The sequence below is a fragment of the Typopeltis vanoorti genome, chromosome 5 (genome assembly GCF_054136105.1).
Source record: "Typopeltis vanoorti isolate ZY-2024b chromosome 5, IOZ_Tvanoo_1.0, whole genome shotgun sequence".
Lineage (NCBI taxonomy): Eukaryota > Metazoa > Arthropoda > Arachnida > Uropygi > Thelyphonidae > Typopeltis > Typopeltis vanoorti.
Genome location: NC_143553.1, coordinates 8,897,584 through 8,920,727, shown reverse-complemented (window position 1 = coordinate 8,920,727; position 23,144 = coordinate 8,897,584). Strand labels below are relative to the sequence as shown.

Sequence of the window (23,144 nt, the reverse complement as noted above, 5' to 3'; positions counted from 1 at the left end):
TTCAAAGACCACTGACTACCTTTGTGAATTTTCTCTGTACCCTTTCCAACATACCCTCGTCACAATGAAAATCCGGCGACCAAATCTGTGTACAATAATCCATGAGGCCTGATCAAGGCCTTATACAATGGAATCATAACCTCTCTATTTCTGCATGTCAGGGTTTTCGGCATCATTGCCATTATTTGATGTGATGTCTTCACAACTTGTGCAATGTAGCCCCTGAAATTCAGGTCCTTGTCCACCATCACTCCTAGATCTCTCATCTCCTCTACTTCTGTTAAAGTTTCCCCACCAAGTGTATACTTTGCATCCCATCGTTGCTTACCAAATCTCAAACCTTACACTTGTCAACATTGAACTGATATTTCCACTTACCTGCCATTCATGCAATCTATTCAAGTCCTCTTGTAAGGCATTAACATCAGCCTGACTGTGCATTGCTCTCCCCAGTTTTGCATCATCTGCAAACTGGATATCACTAGTTAAACCCAACCCAATATCATTAACATACAAATTGAACAACAATGGCCCCAAAACTGACCCCTGTGGCACATCACTGGTGACCTTTCTCTTTCGAGATACTGCACATCCCCATATACAACTTTCTGATACCTATCTAACAGCCAGTCACTGATCCAACACAGAAGTCTGTTATCCAATCCCATCTCTTTCAATTTATTTAAGAGCTTGTCATGTGGCAGTCTATCAAAAGCTTTTGCAAAATCCAAGTACACCACTGTATATGCATCTCCTCTATCCAAGGTATTTGTCACCTTGTCCTAGTACATAAGTAAGTTAGTGAAACATGATCTCCCCTAAACAAACCCATGCTGATAACTACAGAGAATACTGCTGTTATCAGCCCATTTCTGTATCCTGCAACTCACCCATCTCTCCAGTACTTTCACCACAACTCCAGATATAAGATTGGTCTATAATTTGAAGCTACAGCCTTATCACTGCCTTTATGCAGTGGAACAATTTTACCCTCCTTCCACTTCCTTGGAACCTGTACTGTTGCAAAACTCTTGTTAAACAGGCATGCCAATGCTACTGCCAGTTCCCTGGAACATTTTCTTAAGATACATGGTGATATTTCATCAAATCCTATCGCCTTATTAACATCAAGGTTATTTATTTCCTCAAATACCTCCTGCTCACTCACAATTAAGCTATCCTCTCCTATGTTCTCTACACTTAAGTTCCTCACGATTCCACCCTGATCAGGATGAAACACTTATAAATTGATCACTGAATATCTCAACAATGTCTTCTGCAGCAGTTGCAATTCTACCACTTTCATCCCTTAACTTCATCTTTCCATGATCATTCTTCCTTCTACTTGCCACATATCTAAAAAACTCTCTAGGGGGTTTTTCTTAGCCTGATTTGCCAATTTCTGCTCACACTCTACTTTTGTTTTCTTTACTAACTGAGTCACTCTCCTGACTTGTTCTTTATATTCTTCATGTGACTGATTACCATTATTCATCTTGTACTTTCTCCAAAGGACTTTCTTTTTCCAAATTTCATGCTTAAGCTCCACATTCATTCATTTTACACCAACCTTATTCAGCCTTTTGGCCTTTGGGATACATTCATACATTGATGCTGTTATGTATTTCTTTGTAAGTTCCCATGCAGCATTTATTTCCTTACTGCTCAACTCCTCGTTCCATGTTATAGTTCGAAGTGGTCTCCTAAGCATGTCATAATCGCCAGCCTTATAATTCCACATAAATCCTTTCCTCACAAAAGCCTGCATATGACTAGCCACAACACAGATGATTACTTCATGATCACTTTCACCAAATGGAGGAAAATGTGAAACCCCCCTCTAACAATTACATCCTCGGATGAAATGATCAGGTCTAGAACTCTCGATTATCACGTGCCCTCCTTTATATGCTGCCTGAGATAATTATCTCTCAAGAACTTGAGAAATTCACTTTCCTTATTTCCAAATGCTATCTCTTCATTCCAATCTATACCGCCATAATTAAAATCACCAATAATAATAATTACCCTTCCTTTGTTCACTAATCCAAGTTGTTTATACATTTCTTCATCACCACCTTCCACATTCCCAGGCCTATAGCAACATCCAACTAAATATGTCTTCCTCTCAACCTTCACGTTACATCACATTGCCTCATAACCATTGCCACTATTTCCCCCTTTCATGTCTACCTTATGTGGACTTAATTCCCCTACTATCATCAGCAGCACTCCCCCTCCCTTCCTGCCCTTTCTAGATCTCCATTCAGAATACAGCTGAAGTTTTCTATGCTCTTCATAGTTTTGGTCTTTTTATTGCTGATTTTCATGCCAAATTTGTTACAGCTGTTATTCAATTTAATTAGTGAATCCTGGAGACTTGTACTAGATCTGTTTAGGAGTACAACATTGTCTGCAGGAGTACAGCATTGTCAGACTTGATGCCGCTTTCTTTCATAATGTGCATCCTTGTCTTACCATACCACTAATTTTACATCACACCATCTTCCTGTTTTTCCTTTAATTCTAACTGCTGATTGACAACCTTAAATGTAGACTATGTATTGCTCTGTTATAATGTTCCATTCACCCATATAATTGTAGTGTTTTGCAAAACATTTTTCTGGATATCTTGTCATATTCCTGTGATTTCTCAACTATTTGTCAGAAAGTGAAAGTCTGATCTTGAACCTCTATTTGGCCTAAATCCAGCTTGTTCTTCTCCAAATTTCTCTTCCACAATCTTTCTCAACCTCTTTTCAAGTATGCTTGCATAAATCTTGCCTGGAACACTTAGTAGAAAAATTCATCTGGAATTCAACCTTCTTACCAGTTCTTCTGAATATCATCAAATTGACAGCTTTTTCTATCTCAAGTACTGAAATGTACTCCTATTTGCATTCTTCTTGCAAATTTTCTACTATGATTGTGTCGTTGCTTGTTTCATTTAATAATCTTTCTAAGTAGTAACCCCAGACATTTAGGATATACTACCTTCAGTTTTTCCTCAATTTCTAAGCTTTTTCAATAGCCTCTAGAACATTTTGCTACCTTCCTGATATTTATCTTCTATATTCTTACCACATTCTTCCCATAACTTGTTTAGCTACTCTTACACACAGTTTAGCTCACTTACATTTTTCTCTGTATTCTTTTAGGCCATTTGTCAACTTATTTGCTAGGAACTTTCAGTATATTTTCTTCTTTTGGTGGACTGCTTCTTTAACTTCTTGTGTCTATAATGGCATTTTTATTTTTCTATCCTTGTAAACAACTTCACCATATATACTTCCCTAGTTGAATCGATCAGTGTCTTCTTCGGAGTTTGCCACCGAAACCAGGATGTTTGGTTCTTGTTTTCAGTCTGTTTCATTTTTTCTTTAATAATGTTTGAAGTTAATTCTGCAGTTATGCTATTATATAATATAATATTATATAATATATATTTTCCATTATATTACTGACATTTCTATATTGTTAAAATACTCCGATCGAGGAGCATTTTAGTAATACCATGATACGCTATTTTACTACTAGTATATGGAACATATATGATTTCTGAATTGGTTTCACTTCAGTATCTATTGGTAGTGGCAATTTTGCAAGTAGTGAATTGGAATTGTGATTAGATGTTACATGATTGAATTGCATTATAAGTGCTATAAAAGGATAAAAGAGATTCATTTTGTGATTTGAGAAATAATTATTTTCCACAAAAGATCGCATTGGTGAATACTGCTATAAAAATGATTGAGGCAAGTACAGGTAAGAAAACTTTTCTGATCGCTACAAGTAACAACACTGATATATATGGAAAAACAACTAGACAAAACTAAATTTGACGACATATATCAAGAGTTTATCAGATTAGGGAAAGTACTTAATAGCAATTGGCCATGTAGAATCAAACTGTATGAGACATTTCTTTCCACAATCATCACCGAAGATAATCTGGAAGACCCAAACCATGAGAACAAACCCTGAGAATGTGGCAAAATTCCAAACCAATGCCCACCCTATACCGGATCCATCAGACACATATTCCAAACAAACAAAAAAAAAGGAAAATCCCCATTACCAGAGACACATCCAAACTAATGGAAATGGAGACTGACAATGATACAAATCCAAAAGAAAGAATAACCCAAGTCATCCTAAGAGCCAAAAATCACTGGACATCCATTGTAACGTCACTTAGAATATTAGAAATCATATTTAAGAAAGCCACCAAAACTATAGAAGGAATTTGCATCCAACCAAAAACCTCCACCGATTACAGTAAACTAACCAAATTCCTTGATGACAGCAACCTCCCCTACCACACATTCACACTCAACAACAAGAGGAATCTCAAAGTAGTGCTCAGAGGGGGTAACTGAAATGATATCAAACAGAAGAAGTTATATCGGCTCTCCAAAACAAAGGATTCAGATCAGTTAAGGTTAGCCGCATGCACAGAAGCAATAAAACACCATACCCCCTCATCCTGGTAGAAATCAGCAAGGACCAGAGACACATCTGCTATCTGCAATTTAGTCATAAAGACTGAATCATTGAAACACAAGTCAACATTGACTCAATGTCATCATTGCCAAAAGTTTGGCCATGCATAACGCTGATGTAAAGAAGAATACCGATATGTTAAATGTGGTGGCAAACATGCAATGACAGAATGCTAAATACCATGCACACAACCAGCAAAGTGTGCCAACTGTGGGGCCCACACTCTGCAAACTACAGGGACTGTACAGCATTCCCACAGAACCAAGAGACTCAACCCCAGATCAGCAGGCCTCCACGAGAACATAGAACCACCATACAAGCCATGACCTCCACAACGAGCAGAAAATCTTATGCACAGGCAGCTATGCAAGACTAACTTACAAGATCCTTGAATTACAGGAATTTGTTGCAGAGACCCAAGCCGATATCCTCATCAATGAAACACATCTGTGCCCAAGCGACAAACCAAAAATCAACAACTATATCACCTACCACATGAACAAATTCTATGTAAGAGGAGGCAGCACTGCTAAGCCCCAAACAGAACACCTTGAAACTTCAGGAATCAAAGTACACATGGAAAACACAAATAGCCTCAAGATATTTGTAGCCTACAACCCCCCAAATAAAAAACTCCTAGAATCAGACCTGACAGAAATACTGAACACAGGTAAAACAGCGATAATAGTTGGAGATCTTAATGCCAAATACCCAACTTGGAACAGTAGAAATGCAAACAGTAGAACACTCAACTTATATGCTACTACAAGAAATATGGCAATAATAGGATCCACAGAATCCACATTCCACAGAACCACTGGCTGACTAGATGTACCAGATATAGCATTATTAAAGGACGTAGCACATGGCTGTCAAATACAGGTGATCAACGATATGAGTTCGGACCACAACTCCAGCACACATAACCTAATTGAAGACAACAACACCTTTATCAACTGCAACCAACTTCCCTCAGCCTTCCAGGAAAACCTAGGCCCAGTACCACACATACCATCTACTGAAGAAATAAAAAAGGCAGTGGCAACCTTTGAAAAACAAATATTGATAGCAATATCCTATATAACAAACACAACCACATGTGCACTGCCAAACAGATTCCCAGAGGAAATAAAACAACTTATCCGAGAAAAGAACAGGCTACAAAAACAATATCATAGAACAATGGGGATCCCATTGATAAACAAACAGTTAATGCCAAATCCCAATCATTAAAATAAAATAAACCCATATAGCCAGCAGAAATATACCAAATTATAAGAAAACTCAATACTAAGAAAGCCCCAGGCCCAGATGGAATCACAAACAAGGTGCAGAAGTTGCTTCCATGCAAAGCAATTATGCATCTAGTATCCATCACCAATGTCATCCTATGGCTATATTGCTACTCAGAATGGTGGAAACTTACAGATGTCTTCGTAATTCCAAAACCAGGGAAACACACACACACAGTTTCCACAGAACTTTTGACCCATCAGCCTAATATCATGCATAAGCAAGACAGCCGAATGTGCAATAGTTGCACGGATCTAAGAGTCAGCAGAAAACAACCCCTGTCATACCAGATGAAGCTTTGAATTTAGAAAAGAGCATTCCAAAACTAAACAAATCTACAGAATCACAGAATACATTACCTGAGGATATGAATGGCACCAGCACTCTGGTGCAATTTTCATTTTCCTGGACATAGCTGAGGCATTTGACAGAATCTGGCATTATGGATTACTTTACAAACTACACCAAATTGGAATCCCATTACCACTAGTCCTACTCATCAAATCATATCTCAACAACAAGAAATTTAGGATGAAAGTAACTGGAATTAGATCCACTGAAAGAAGAATCATGGCTGGAGTGCCCCAAGGTTCTCTACTGTCTCTCCTACTCTTCTCCATCTTCATGGCAGCTCTCCTGAAGTTGTCCCCATCCATCACCAGCCTCTATGCCAATGACACAATCATCATAACCTGATCCCTCTGACCACAACTAGCCATAAACATATATCTATCAAGAACTAGAGAATTGGTGCAGCAAATGGTGCATCTCAATCAACCTAGAAAAAAGCTCCACAGTAGTATTCACCAGACAGAAAGCAGAACTGAATACAACCATACAGATGTTTGGAAAACCATCCTTTGGCACAAATCAGCCAAATATCTAGGCATTCAGCTTGCTGAAAGCCTAAACTTCAAGAAGCACATCAATAGTGTCTATTAAAGCCATCCAGACCATAGCATAGCTATATCTACTCCTGAATAGGAAGATCCTCCTAAACATAAACAACAAATTCTTCTCTACAAATCAGTAATAAGACCTCAACTAACCTTTACCTCACCAGCCTGGGAACACATGACTAAAAGAAACATCCAAAGACTGCAAACAATCCAAAACAAATGCCTAAGAATAGCACTAAACATTTTCTGGTTCATCAGCAACCTCCAGCTACACTGAGAAGATAAACCACCAGACATTAAGACCTACATAACAGGTATTGCAGAAAAATTCTTCACAGTCACAGACAACCACCCAAATAAGCTAATTTGACAAGTAGCTGACTACAAACTCTCAGATGGTTTCAAACATAGGACCAAAAATCTTCATCGCAAAAGAAAGCTGAAACAACACAAAATGCTCATGAAGAGAGGGTAAAGTACCTACACTAAACCCCACCTGCAAACAAGAACTAAGATAAAGGGTTGAGGAGTCAAGAACTCAGCCATCACTCAAAGAAGTTGCCAGTTAACAACTTCAGTATATTCCTGGGTCTAGTTCCTACTAAAGTGATTTATTTTCAGTGCACTGGATGTCTGCTAAGTATAGAAATATCTTACAGCTGATACCGTTTTTAGATAAGTACTGCTTTCTTTGATTTTCTAATTTTATATTTGTGTGGTGGAAATTTTTTCCCACTGGTATGAAATTTTGAGCTGTTAGGCTATATTTTGTCTTGTTTTAGAATTGCTTTTATTGAAGGTAGTAGAAATGTGCACTATGGAATTTGATACTTTATAAGTGATAGCAGTAGATCGATTTCTACAATACATGATACCTTTATACTTTTGGTTGGCTTACCTGAAAATTCACTCCCCCCCCCATATGTTTGCAGGCCTGGTTGGCCGAGTGGTTAGCATATCCACTCTCCAGCCAAAAGGCTGTGGGTTCGAATCCTGCCCTGGGCGTGGATGTTTGTGATTGTCTCTGAAAATACTAGTGGTAGTGGTTGGCAGTAGAAGACAATGGTGTAGTGACGGTTCATTGTAGTTGGTGAATTTGAGTGGTGGAGATAGAAAGCTGTAGGGTAGGTGCTCTCCTTCGATGAGTGTTTGGACTCCATGGAGGTGTCACGTAATAATAATAATAATAATAATAATAATGCAGAGTTTGATTGTGAATAAAATTGTCAGTTCGCTCTAGAACATGTACTCTGGGTATAGAGGTGCCAGGATGTGAGGAGCCTTGAGCTGTAACTGAAGTATTAAAGACCACTATTGGGGCTGACAAGATATTTTCTTTCACACCACTACCACATGGCAGAGGAAAGTATCTAGTCATAGTGAAAGTCACTGAATCAGTTTTCTCTGCACAAGGGAACCAAATAATATCAAATACCCATGGAATATCTTGAAGTCAGTGATGACACCTTGATCCAAGTTTTTTTCAAAATAGGGAAAAGTGAGCAACATAAAGAAAAGTATCTCTTTACCAGAAGTGATTAGTAAGGGTGTGCAGACTAGGCTCTTTGCTTGAAGAGTGGTGAATGAGTTAATGTATTGTCAGAGGTAGTTGTGAGTGCTCAATAGTAAACAAGTTCGAAGAGAGTTATGGTAAATATTGTTTAAATAAAGGTTAGTGAGTGGGTCTCCCACAATGAGTCTTTTAACTCCATGGAAATGCTCGTATAATAATAATTATTATGGTCATGAATCACTAGTGTTTTGGATTTTTGCCTAAAGCATGCAAGACATTTATAGTGTTTTTCTACCAGAAAACAAACAACTTGATGAGCATAAACAGGCTTTAAGAATAATTTGGTGATTTAGAAGATGATTTCTCAGACAATAACAAGGGAGAAGCATATGAGGTTGACAAATCTGAATAAACAGTCTCATGACTGATATGAAAATATTAAAAATGTTTCCAATGTAATTAAGTATGTTAAGAATTCTTGAGTCAATTCTTGATATGCTAACCCTTAGCCAGCCAGGCCTGCAAACATATGGGGGGGGGGGGGTGAACTTTCAGGTAAGTTAGCCAAAAGTATAAAGGTATCATGGAAATCAAATGTTAATTATTCTTACATTCAGTTTTTATTTCTCTTTAATAGATGGGTACGATTAGATTAATAAAATAGAAGACATAGCCAAGACAAGACATAAAACATTAAGAAAATTAAACAATGAAGAGAGAGATATAGCACGAATCAACATAATACAAGGCAAATAATGGATAGTACATTATAAAAATTTATGCTATGACCCAAATTTAATAGAAAATAATAATGAAGAAATCAGTACTGATATAAAAGCCAATTAGATATACATTGCTTGGAAAGAAGTCAATAGACACCATACTATAGGGAACAAACAGCCATTATTGCATCCACCTTAATAAGCTGTTGGACTTCTTTTCATTGCAGCAATCCTGCAGAGCATACTTTCCACAAGCATATGATAGCAATTAATGGAAATTTTGGACCATTCTTGCTAAAGGCATGCAATGAGGTCCTGGACTGTTGTGGGGCAGATGACCCTTGTTCTCACTTGATGCTCCAGTTCATCCCACAGATGTTCAATAGGGTTGAGATCGCGGCTCTAGAGTCCAGTCAAGTGTGGCGATGTTCACATTCACAAACCATGCAGTTACATCAGTAGCCTTATAACATGGTGCATTATCTTGCTGAAAGAAACAATGGTCAGTTCTGTAGAAATGAAACAAAGTAGGAACCATTGCATTGACCAGAATGTTCAGGTACCTCTTGGAGTTCAGTATTCATAGCACCACAGAGGTCAGAGACCAAACCAAGTAAAACAGGACCATACCATCATGCTTCACCTCTGAATTTCATAGTTCTTTTATGCACTCTGGTAAGAGATGTTCAACAGGCATCGGCCACATCCATCCATCTGCTTGGTAGAGGGTGTAGTGTGATTCATTGCTCCATAACACAGCTTTCCAAGCATCCACATCCCACTGTACATGCTCTTTGCACCACTGAAGACAACTCTGAATGTTGGTCCAGGTAATGTAGAGCTGACATTCTGCATTTACACCATGGAAATCTATGTTGTGAGCCTCGATTTTGAATGTTTTTGTGCAGATTTGTCTTCCAGTCGATGTCTGGAACTCTACATTTAACGTGTTGGCTGATGAATGGTGGTTTTTACATATTATCCTTCATAGAACCCTCAGTCACATTTTGGTGTGTGTGGTAGGTCATCCACTGTGGGTAGCACTTGCAGTTTGATTCCCTGCGCTTCCATCTCAGTATGATATCACTGATTATTGACCTGGGATGGCCCAATTTGTCAACAATTTGCTGAACAGATAGGCCTGCAACATGGAATCCTTCAAACTCTTTCAGTTCCATTCTCACAGCCATTTCACCCAGACACAGTTGCACTAACTTGGGATCATTTTATTCCTTCAATTATACTGGCTACAAACACATGACTTGTTATATGGCATGATGTGCCTTGCCCATGAGGGTATCCTTTGACTTATTTTTCCAAGCAGTGTGCAACTAAAAGAAGCAATAAAGGTAAAAAAAAAATCAACTGGAATACATGGCATAAATACAGAGCAGTGGAAATATGATGGAGAATATTTACATCACTGATTCTTAAAATTAAAATAAGAAGTATTGGAGGAAATGTGAGGTTCCATCAGATTGGTCAAAAACTAAGGTTTATAATTTGAGAAAAGAGACAGAGATTATCTATATTTAAGAAAGCAGACAGTGATGATTGTAGAAATTACAGAGGAATAAATTTATTAAATACAGGTTACAAAATTTGCCATAAAATCCATTAAAGACTTAGAAATATTGCAAACAATCTACTGTCAGAAAATAGTTTCTAGACATACATGTATAGACACTATTTGAAATTTAATGTTTTAATATATATTAATTATTGAAAAAAGGCAGTTTCATTTAGAGACTCATCTGGCCTTTATAGAATATGAGAAAGCTTTTGATAAAGTACAGAGAAAAATTATGGAATATAACAAAAAAACAAGAATATCTATTAATTATTTATTTGGTTTAATCCTTTATCAAAGTGTAAGCAAACAAAGTTTGCACCTGAAGTATCTTCAGGACTTGGGCAACTCGTGGCAAAGGTGGACTGACTTCACATCACTTGCCTTAGTATCCCATAATGCAAAGCACATATCTTTGTGGAAATGTATAATGCTATGCATAACGGGAAGGGTCACTGGCTAGACTGGTTTTGACCTTTATTGAGGTCTCTTCAGTGGGAGCCAGACCCAGAGGTGATACCAAGGTTGAAGCAATGGAGAAGTCATATTTCCATATACGAGGTGCCAAAAGGTGTCACACCTTATTATTAAATTACTCTGGATTAGAGAAAGATGTTGGAAGTTTTTTCACTTGGTTATGCTATAAATTATATATTTGGTTTAATCCTTGCTTCATTGTTGTTGTTGGTTAATTGTTGGAATAAGTGAGCCATGGTTGGATGAGGACGACATCATGACAGGAATACAGATGGAAGGGTATGATGTGTGTTTCTTGAAAATAGAAAAGGTAAAAAGGGAGGAAGAGTTATGTCCATACAAGGCACAGATGCAAGAGGGAAATAGTGACACTGGTTTTGAGGCAGCATGGTGTAACAGAGGGCACACGAGGATAGAGGGTCTTGGATTTGAATCATCCCATCAGAGGGTGTAATTATAAATGAGGTGTAAAATCACCCTCCTGTTGGTGAGAGTGACTATGAAGTGATTACCTGGATGGTTGCCAGCAGTGTGAGGACCTCTGTGAGAAAAGGATATAAGTGGAACTACAAGGCTAGTGATTATTAGAAACTCATTAGACAGCCTACAGGTGTAGCACGATATAGCTAGAAAAAAAAAAAAAAAAGATTATGGAAGGATGACATTGATTTGAGAAAATGGTATAAGAATAACTGCTGCAGAGGATATAATTGTGGTATTTAATCAGCAGTTCATAAAGATTTTTCATTCTTGTGAACAGTGCTATAAACTAGTTTTTCATGGGCCTTGTGCAAGATTTTATTTCCCCCTCCCCCTTTTTATTTGAAAAAAATTAAAAAAAAAAACAAATACGATAGAAATAGATTGATTAATTTTTAACTTTAACCAAAAATGTTACACAATCAGCCCACTTGGTGGCAAAATTTGAAAATGAAAATATAATACTGATTATTTTTTGATACCCCATTTCAGGCCCCCCTTCTTCCTGGGCCCGTGCACCTTCTTAGTTACGACACTGCTTTTAAATGTGACATCAATGAGAATCTGAAGCAATGCAGAAGTCATATTTCCATATATCAGTTGCCAAAAGGTATCACAACTTATTAAATTACTTTGGATTAGAGAAATGTTGTTGGAAGTTTTTTCACTCGGTCATAGTATAAATTAAAGATACCAAGAAATTATATACTTGGTTTAATCCTTTATCCAAGTGTCAGCAAACAAACTGCATTACTTCAACCTTATTATCACCTCTGGGTCTGACTCCCACTGAAGAGACCTCAGTAAAGGTCGAAAACCCTTCCCATAATGCATAGCATTATACATGTCCTCAAGGAGATGTGCTTTGCATTATGGGATACTAAGGCAAGTGATGTGAAGTCATACCACCATGAGTTGCCCCAGTCCTGAAAATACTTCAGGTGCAAACTTTATTTGCTTACACTTGGATAAAGGATTAAACCAAGTATATAATTTCTTGGTAATCTTAATTTATTGTATAATCAAGTGAAAAAACTTCCCAACAATTCTGGGAATGATGAGGGGGATACAGACTTGTAGAAACAAGGAGATTCTTGTTCCATTGTATAAGGCTTTGATTAGGCCACAGATGGACTACTGTGCACAGATTTGGTCACCTGGTTTCAAAAGGATGAAGAGATGTTGGAAAGGGTCCAGAGATGACTGACTAAGGTAGTTTCTGATCTCTGGAATGTCGAATATGAGGAAAGGATGAGAAAATGCAATTTACAGAGTCTAGTGGATAAGAGGAAGAGGGATGATATGATAGAGACATGTCATCCCTCTTGATCCATATTGATCCTATAATAACCCCTTATAAGTTGATAAAGGGTTGTTATAGAATCAGTTTTTTTTCATAAAATGGCAGGAGATCAGGAGTGAACAAGAGGTCATCCCTAAGGAGGCTGTGCAAGGGAGTGAATTTTGAATGAAGGGAGAGAATTTGAATGTGTTTAAGGTACGGTATGATGAGTTGTGTGTATGATAAAGGGAATTCTTAGATGAATGTTTGACTCACTGGGGTGATAGGATAACAATAATAATAACAGAACAGGTTGACACAGTTTAATTATTTAGTCTGCATAATAACATATGTAAAAGATGAAGAAATAAAGAAATTTCAGACAATCTCTGGAAAATTGAAAGACACTGAATAAAAAAATATGACAAACTCAACTAGAATTTTATAAAGTGATGGCTACTCCCACTCAGTTATATGGTTCAGAAATATGGACTGTTAAAAAAAAAGATGAAAATAAACTGCAAACTGCAGAAATGAGAATTTCAAGAACAGTTAAAGGATGCACAAAATTGGACCGTATAAGAAATAAAGATATGAGAAGAGAACTAGATATTTACAATGCAAATGAAAAGATGAAGGAATATAGAGAGAAATGAAAAGTGCCTCTATTTAGAATAGAAAGATGTTGACTACCAAAAGAAGTGGATAATTACAGACTAAAGGGAAAGAGGAAGACAAGTGAAGCCGGAACAGTCAAATGCCATATCATTAAAGAGAAGAAGAAGACTATGAGATCTCTACTTCAATTGTCTAGAAACTTTCTGATTAGGCCTTTTGAGTTATGTAATATAACTGCAGTAACATTTTTATACCTCCTTATTTGAGTATTTCAGATCACTACCTACAAAAGGCTGCTAGATCACTATTCTAGTTGCTTTTTCATATTTCTGGTTTCTTGGGGCATTTTTCAGCCCCAATTATTATTATGTCCTCCTGATTACATTTTTGTTGATGTTTTTTTATATCTCCTACTGGCTGTCAAATATGGATGCATTAAATTACCAAAAATTTGAAAGATAATCATTTTACACACTTGTCTCAGCAACTTAAGCTACTTTAAATCCTAGAGGGTGATAGGGTACTGGTTCTTCTGATCATTACAGTTTTGAACTGTTTCCATATATATATTTTTTTTTTCTTTCTTTTTTTTTTTTTCTCCTCAATTTCTGCTATTAATCCTGTAGGAAAAGTGTGCAAGGGAGGTGAGTAAGTGGATGGATGAGCAGTACATGTTCATCATAGAGAATGGATGCTGAATGGAACAAATAGCCTGAAATAGTGGGGGAGAGTGCAAACACTAAATGTGTTCAAAGATTGTATAATAGATACTTTGTTGGTCCTACCACAGATCTCAATTAAATGAGTCTCATGACTTCATGCAGGTCTAGTGGTAATCAGTATTATATTTTCATTTTCAAATTTTAAATTTTGTCACCAAGTGGGCTGATTCTATAACATTTTTGGTTAAAATTAAAAATTAATCAATCTATTTCTATCGTATTTGTTTTTTTTTATTTTTTTTCCAGAAAAAAGAGGTGGGGGGGGGCAAAAAAATAAAATCTTGCACAGGGCCCATGAAAAACTAGTTTACAGCACTGTTCACAAGAATGAAAAATCTTTATGAACTGCTGATTAAAGACCACAATTATATCCTCTGCAGCAGTTGTTCTTATACCATACCATTTTCTCCATGCAGGGGAGGTGCCCAACACATGCCCTGCCACTCTTGACTGGCCATAATGATAGTAGTATATGCATTTCTTATATTCTTCCAGTGGAATGTTAAAAGATCTTCCTATGAATACATCCAAACTTTTCCATTTGTTTTAAGACCTACCCAAGACTTACACTGCTAGTGCTGCACAGAATACATACATTAAAAAAAACAACAACTTGGAGTATTTGGTTGGAAGAAATAATCTGAAAACAAAATCTTTTATGTATAAACTTTTTATTACAAAATGGAGTACTTTGTATATTGATTATAGGAATCTATGTCAGACAAGTTCCCAATAGTAGTTAACTTGCACTCTCATTAGTTATGAATATTGTAATCACACAGGTTTTTTTTTTTTTTTTTTCAATAGTTGAACATCGCAATTCCATAAGACTGTTATTTGGTATAATTTCCATTATAAGATTAGTTTAGTTACTTTTAAGTGCAATGTTTTTCAAAAATGTCTTTTGCCTATTGTGTTGTCTTTGAAAAAGCTATTCTTAGGGTGATTGGTGAAACTGATGGTACTATTAATCAATTGTTTCCTAATGAAGAATGCGCAGTAATTCTAGATATTGAATGTATTATGCAAAACAATAGAATCATTAGAACAAATGCTATTCTGATCAAAGTTTGAATCCTTTCTTAGTGTCGCATACAACTGATGACCTGGTTTTTCGCTGGAATGGTACTACTCCTCTGGTGGTCAGTGCTGATATTGAACTACCTCAGCTAGATATTGTGGACAATGCTACAGAAGACTGTACTCTAGAATATTCTACTGGTAAGTTTTCTTCAACAGAATATTCAAAAAGATCAAATATTTAAAAAAGATCACATTTCAAAAGAGACTGTACTTTTGTGTAGTGGAGGAGAAGGATCATGCCTCAGATTTCACAATATCCAGTTGATATAAATATTAACTAAATAGCTTATGTTACTATTCTAAGTGCTTCAGATATCTGATAACTTATACTTTGGAATGAAAGCCAAATATGCCATTTTTTCATGAATGTAATCTAAATTGCTGGCCTGGTTGGTTGAGTGGTTAGTGTATCTGCTCTCCATCCAAAAGGCTGTGGGTTCGAATCCTGCCATGGGCATGGATGTTTGTGATTGTCTGTGGAAATATTACTGGTGATGGGCAGAAGATGGCATTGGTGTAGTTGCAGTTAGATGTAGTTGGTAGATATGAGTGGTGGAGACAGAGAATTGTAGAGTAGCTGCGGTCCCTTGATGAGTCTTTGGACTCCCTGGAGGTTTCACGTAATAATATTAATAGTAGTAATAATAATAAAAGTAACTCCTGTTGCCTATTATGAAGGTTTATAGGAACACATGCTGCATTAGGGAAAAAAATTATGGGAACAGTTCAAATTGTAATTATCAGAAGAACCAATACTTTATCCCTTCTAACTCACATTGCCTCTATAACGCCTCTCCATGTAAATCAAGATTGTCCTCTCTTCTGTCTTTCTGGTGGTTATCATTTCATTGCTCATTTGGGCCATCTCTCCTGTCAAATATGTTGAACATGTCCATACCTGTAAAGATCAACATTACATGCAGTCCACCACATTTTCTTCTGAATTCAATCTTTCCACAATGGTCTCTTTCCAAACTTTTTGAAGGTGAGATATACACATCCTTCGGTGTAAGCAATCCATCTCTACATATCTTATACAACTCTTCTGCTTTGCATTCAGTGTTAATCCTTTTTTCCCATATACTCTCTGCTATCATTTAGAGTATCAGCTCCTTGGTTTCCTGCCAAATGTTTCTATCGACTTCATAACACACACACACAAAAAAAAAACTTATCTTCTAAGATTTGTCTTCCAAATTTTTTTGCTGATGCTGACCACAATGTAGTCTCTTTGACTTTTAACTGCTTCTGTACAATTTACATAAGATAATTTTTGTAAATTAACAAAGAAGTTTTATTACGATCATCCTCCCTTCCGTCTTTCTGGTGGTGATCGATTCATCGCTCACTTGGGCCATCTCTCCTGTCGAATTTGTTGAACATGTCTACTACTGTAAAGATCAACATTACATGCAGTCCATCACATTTTCTTGCAAATTCAGTTTTTCCACAATGGTCTCTTTTCGAAGGTGAGATATATGCATCCTTTGTCATAAGCAATCCAAAGCCAGCCTGATTGGCCGAGCAATTAGCTTATCTGCTCTCCAACCAAAAGGCTGTGGGTTCGAATCCTGCCATAGGTGTTTGTGATTGTCTGTGGAAATTCAAGTTGTGGTAGCAGGCAGTAAATGGCATTGGTGTAGTTGCAGTTAGTTGTAGTTGGTGGAGACAGAGAACTGTAGAGTAGGTGTCCTCCCTCGATGAGTCTTTGGACTCGCTAGAGGTGTCACGTAATAATAATAATTAATCTTGTGGAAGGGGATGTCCAACACATGGTCTGCCTCTTTTGACGTGCCATAATGATAGTAACATAGGTATTTCTTATATTCTTTAAATAGAATGTTAACAGATCTTCCTGTTTGTCCATTAATCTTCATATTAGCTATGATGTATTTACACATCAATCATGGATGTACAAAGTGTCCATTGAAATTATATTTGAATACATTGAAAAACAAAATCCATACAAAGCATAAAATTGTTGATGTATTTCATTTTAGATGGATAGGTGGTTAATGAATGGAGTTTAGCTGTAGGGGAATAGAAGTGTTGTCAGTTTGTGTGGTTTAAAAGTTGTGTGAAAATTATGTCTGTTAGCACTTTGACTATTTTTTCAGATATTTTTTCTATGTTTTTAAAGTATTATTATCACTAGACCTCCATGAAGTCATGAGGCTCATTTAATTGAGATCTGTGGTAGGACCAAACAAAGTGTCTATTATACAATCTTTGAACGCATTTAGTGTTTGCCACTATTTCAGGCTATTTGTTCCATTCATCATCCATTCTCTATGATTAACATGTACTGCTCATCCCCTTACTCACCTCCCTTGCACACCTTTCAGAGATGGTCCCCTCTCCCTTTAAAAAATCTTCATAGTGTCTAATTGGTAATTATCTTTCAACAACTTAAATGTCTCAGTATTTTACCAAACCTTGAAGGTTATATGTTCTCAATCTCTCATCATAAACCTGTGTTGCATAGTCCTGATGTATTTTGGTATTTCTTAAAAGTTTCTTCATCCCCTTGTTTCTGTCATACAAAAAATCTCTCCAGTACCGTTCTGGTAAATAGCACTCAACAACAAATGTCTTAGTCATATCATCTTCTATACCCCAAACTTTGGTTGATTATATTCATTCAGTCTATTCTCATAATCAACATTCTGTAGGCCTGATTTTACAACTTTCTTATCTCTAATCTCTCTTAACTCCTTACAAATCCCAAATCTGTGCATACTTAGACTCCTGCTGCCATGTTTGGGTGGTTCATCTAAATCCTCCCTAAAAATCGGCAACATTGAGAATTTTTAGAGAGTAGAGCCATTTGGCTCATAGATGATCTCGTGCCTACCTTACAGACTGATATACTCTATCTCATAGATGCACTGTTTCAACCCTGTGTCTGTTCTACAGGTACTTCCATGGCCACTGCTCCACTGAACTGACAACCAGCATTCCTCCACTTTCTTTTGGTCCTGTTAAGTCAAGAACAGCAACTGCTTAGCATCCTTTTTCACTGCAACAGCAAACACACTGAATCTGCTTCTCGTCTTCCTCTTTTATTTATTCCATCTACTTCTGGAACAGCCTATCTCATTAAGTATTCCCAAACAACTACAACTTGTAACCCTTCAAGAAAAATGTTAATAAACTTGTTCATCCTCAATCCTTACCTAAACCCCATACATGGCACTGATGGGTTAATATGAGATATATATGCCTTCTGCATTACTTCAACCTTGGTATCTCTCCAGGGTTTGAGGTCTGGGTAGTGACACTTCCCATTATGCATAGCAATTTACACATCTCAAAAGATGTGTGCTTCATTATGGGTTGAAGGTTTTTTTGTTTTTTTTTATCTTGGCTGTACTATACACTAAAGATGCCAAGAAATTATATGCTTGGTTTTAATCCAAGAAAGCAAAACAATTTTTAGAGCATAAAATATATTCACATCTGAGCTACTTGTATATAGAGGCTAATGACTTCACACCCCTTGCCTTAGTATTTATCCCATAATGCAAAGCACACACCCTTTCAGATGTGTAAAATTTTATTATTATTATTATTATTATTATTAGAAGATATAGACAGGATGTCAGAGTGAAACAAAAGACTCCAACTTAGTTCAATAAGAAGATCTGAACACAACAAAAATGAATGTGAACCATCAGATAGATGTAATTACACCAGAATACATCAGTAATTGTACTTTCGAATCGCTTGATGCATGGAAACAAAACACAGTACATGCGAGAGGTCTCTCAATCTTGCATATTAACATCAGAAGCATCTGAAAACATTGGTTATTATTACAGGCTTATCTGAGGAATTACACTGATATTATTGATATATTGATTCTTACAGAAGTATCCATAACTAATGACGAAGCGACTGCTTTCCAAATCCCAGGCTTCCAACAACATAGATCATGCCACCAAACAAAAAGAGGGGGGTGGAATATTAATATTTATCAAACAAAAATTAACAGCAAAAGAAACGGCCTATCAGTTTGAGCATGCTGAAACCCTCTGCCTCGAAATCATTAATACCGCAAATACACAGCATCCCATAATAATAAATGCTATTTACAGGCCACCAAACCTAAACATGATAAAATTCTTGCACGAACTCAATTGCTGGCTTTCAAGCCAAGAAATATGTTCAACCTAACACCTAATGATAATTGGCGACATAAACATAAATATTGCAAATGAAAACCAGAACAACACTGTACAATACCTAGACACACTATCCATGTATAATCTAATACCAACAATAACATCATGTACTAGAGAAGAAATATTCGGAAATACTATCACTGCCTCCTGTCTAGATCATATAAACGCCCAAGCTCCACCAAATAGTTACACTGCATCAGTCATAAAGTGCAAAGTAGCAGACCATTACTTCACCGCTCTAAACCTGCACACCAAGATAATATCCATGCAATGTCCCACAGAAGAAAAGTGACAGAAAATAATAATAGACGAAGAAATAGTCAACCACGAAATAAGAAAAACAGACTGGGAACACCTGGCATCAGATTCAGCAGATACCTTATACAACAACATTAAACTCACACTGGAGAAAATATATAAGAAAGCTACAAAGAAAGTCCAAATTCGTTCAAAAACAACACAAAATCCTTGGATAACACAAAATTTAATCCTAGAAATACACAGAAAGGATGCTTTATGAAAGAATTAAAGCAATATCCAAATAACACAGCTTTAAAAACTGAATATAAGATAACAAGGAATCGCCTCACAACACAAATCAGAAATGCAAAAAGAAGCTACTACAGAGACAAACTAACCTCCGCACAAAACAACATGAAACAAACCTGGCATCTGATCAATGAGATGCTAGATTTTGTTCCCAACACCACTGCCTCCGAAACTATGGCCACAATCAAAACAGACATTATGGTTCCCAACCATAAAAGAAGCAGAACTTCTCTCAGCAATACATCAAATCAAACCAAACAAAGGCCCAGGAATAGATGGTATCAGACCTAAAGATATAAAGCAACATGCAACTAGTTTAAGTCCTATCCTACTAAAACTAATAAATAAAATATTTAAAACAGGACAGATACCAAGTATGCTAAAGCCATAATCACACCCATATACAAGGGAGGAAAAAGAAATTTAATCAGCAATTACAGACCCATAGCAACATTACCAATTATCAATCAAATTATGGAGCGGATCATACTGAAGAAACTCACAGCATACACCGTGATCTTTCATATTATCCCCAAAACACAATATGGTTTTCAGAAAAATAAGGGAACAACATCCCTCTTGGAAGACTTTATAGATGTAATTAATACTGCCTTAGACAAAAACAAAATTGCCATGGTAGTCTTTATAGATCTAACTAAAGCATTCAATACACTTACACATCAAACCTTGTTAGAAAAGCTCAGGCATGTTGGAATAGACGGGCCTCTTCACAGGTGGTTTACAAACTACCTCCAAAATAGAAAGCATATCATACGTATTGGGTCAAACCGAAGCAGAGAGCTACCAGTAACCTGTGGAGTGCCACAGGGAGCTGTACTCTCCCCCAACTCTATTCAACATTTACACGCACGATATTAATCAGTTACCACTCAAAGGTAAGATATTCCAATACGCAGACGATACAGCAATAATATCCATCCATAATAACGCAAGCATAGCCCAAACAAATATGCAACATGATATAAATCTGATCATAGACTGGCTCACGAAAAACTCCATACACCTAAACTCAGAAAAGACAAAATTAATGATATTCAGAAATCCACTGACTCGACCAGTTGATAACAAATATATAACCATCCAACATTCACTTTCCAACATAAAAAACACACAGAACAGCAAAACCACTACAATCACTCAGGTTGAAACAATACGATACCTTGGAATTTACTTCGATGCAGATATGAACTGGAATAGCCACATAAACCATCTACACAACAAACTCCGAACAATAAGTGGCAAACTCTACAGGTTAAAAGACATAGTTCCAATATGCCTAAAAACACTAATATACAACGCACTATGCCAAAATATACTAAGATATGCAATAATAACGTACGCTTTCTGTGCACCCTACAAATTAAATAGATTAATGTCGCTACAGTACAAAATGACAAAACTGATCTTTTGGGAACAAAGAGAAAATCACGACCTTATAAACATTGCAATGTCAGAACACAAAATACTGACAGCAAAACATTTATGTCACTATGCAGCCTTGCTAAAACATTATTTCGATGCCAACTTCAGAACAGTTAGAAATACATACCGTATAACAAGACCTCAGCCTACTAATTATATCACATATAAATACAGTAATCACTACGGAAAGGCCACGCGAAACTTCTACATCCCAGACCTGATAAACAAATTATCTTTTGAATACAGAAACCTTACAAACTACAATAGCCTGAAAAGAGCTCTAAGGACATACTATGAACAAGAAACATGCACCCAAAATACCATACAAACTTAATGAAACACAATATATTCGTTTAGGCTTCCAGTTCAGTGATGCATCAATGCATTCCAAGTTATTGTGGGTGTGTGCGTGCATATGTGTGTGTGAGTGCACGCGTGCGAATTTCTCAATCATAGATTTCATTCCCAACACAGCAAAAAAAAAAAAATAAAAAAAATACATAATAACCAACTGGTGTCATCCTCAGATAAGCTTACATATAAGCTTAGAGGATGAAAGCAAAGAAATTAGTTCTCATCCAAGATGTATCATATGTAACCAAATGCATGTAATGTACATATCACATGAAAACCAATGTATGTATTATATGTAAACCAATGTACGTAATGTAAATATCACATGTAAACAAATGTAAGTAATGTATCATATGTAAACAAATGCATGTAATGTATATAATAACTGTAACAAATGTATGCAATGTAAAAAAAATTCTTTTAAATGTAAATCATGAGTTTACACTGTATGTTTGTGAGAATAAGGAAATATAACATTTAGATTGCATATGTGTGGTAAGGAAAGCGAAACTGGAATATGAGAGGAGATTGACCCTAAGATCCAAAGAAAATCCTAGGGAATTTTTTAGCTATGTGGCCAGTAGGAGGAGAAATGACTGTGGAAGAATGATATTATGGGATAAAAATGGAAATAGAGTGACTGATGCAGAGGACATAGTGGAATTGTTCAATGAACACTTTATTGGAATATTTCATCCTAGAGGAGTCAGTTTTAATGCTAGGAGGATAGGGCTGGTTCGAGGTTTAGAGGTACAGGAGGAGAGTGTGTTTCAGTTACTGAGTACTATGGATGTTAGTAAAGCTGTGGGACTGGATGGTATTCCACCACAAGTTTTGAGAGAATGTGCTAGGGAACTGAGAGTGCCTTTAACCTGGCTTTTCAATGAAAGTCTGGCTTCGGCAAGGGTGTCCATGGAACGGAAGGAAGGTAAGATAGTGCCATTGCATAAGGGTGGTAACAGACTGGAAGTGTCTAATTATAGACCAGTTTATGTGTCATCAGTATTTAGTAAGATCTTGGAGAAAGTAGTGAAGGACCGTATTCAGCATTGGGCAGATGAGGGTAATGTTATATGTGAGAGTCAACATGGATTTGTAAAGGGGCGTTCTTGTTTTAGCAATATGCTAGCCTTTTATGATAAAGTTACAAGAGCATTAGATGTGGGAAAGGCATATCTGCCATTTCTTAGACTTAGCGAAGGCATTTGACAGGGTGCCACATGATAAGCTGATATTTAAGTTGCAGCACATGGGTCTGGATGTCAGATTGGTCAACGGGATTCAAGATTGGCTGTCTGATAGGTATCAGAGAGTTGTGTATGGTGGAGCAGTTTCAAGGAGGCAGAGGGTTACAAGTGGGGTCTCACAGGGCTCAGTACTAGGACCTATATTGTTTAACCTTTATATCAATGACATTGCCAGTGGATTGCAAGGGGATATTTAGTTGTTTGC

At 36.7% G+C, this 23,144-nt stretch overlaps 1 protein-coding gene across 1 annotated transcript in view; it reads left to right on the top strand.

Moving 5' to 3' along the window:
- Nucleotides 1–23,144, top strand: part of LOC150106218 (glycine receptor subunit alpha-2-like) — a 321,484-nt gene that overhangs the window by 219,380 nt on the left and 78,960 nt on the right. The window contains exon 7 of the mRNA XM_090393043.1: nucleotides 15,166–15,300. Within this exon, the coding sequence (XP_090249169.1) occupies nucleotides 15,166–15,300 (135 nt within the window). The remainder of the gene's footprint in view (nucleotides 1–15,165; nucleotides 15,301–23,144) is intronic.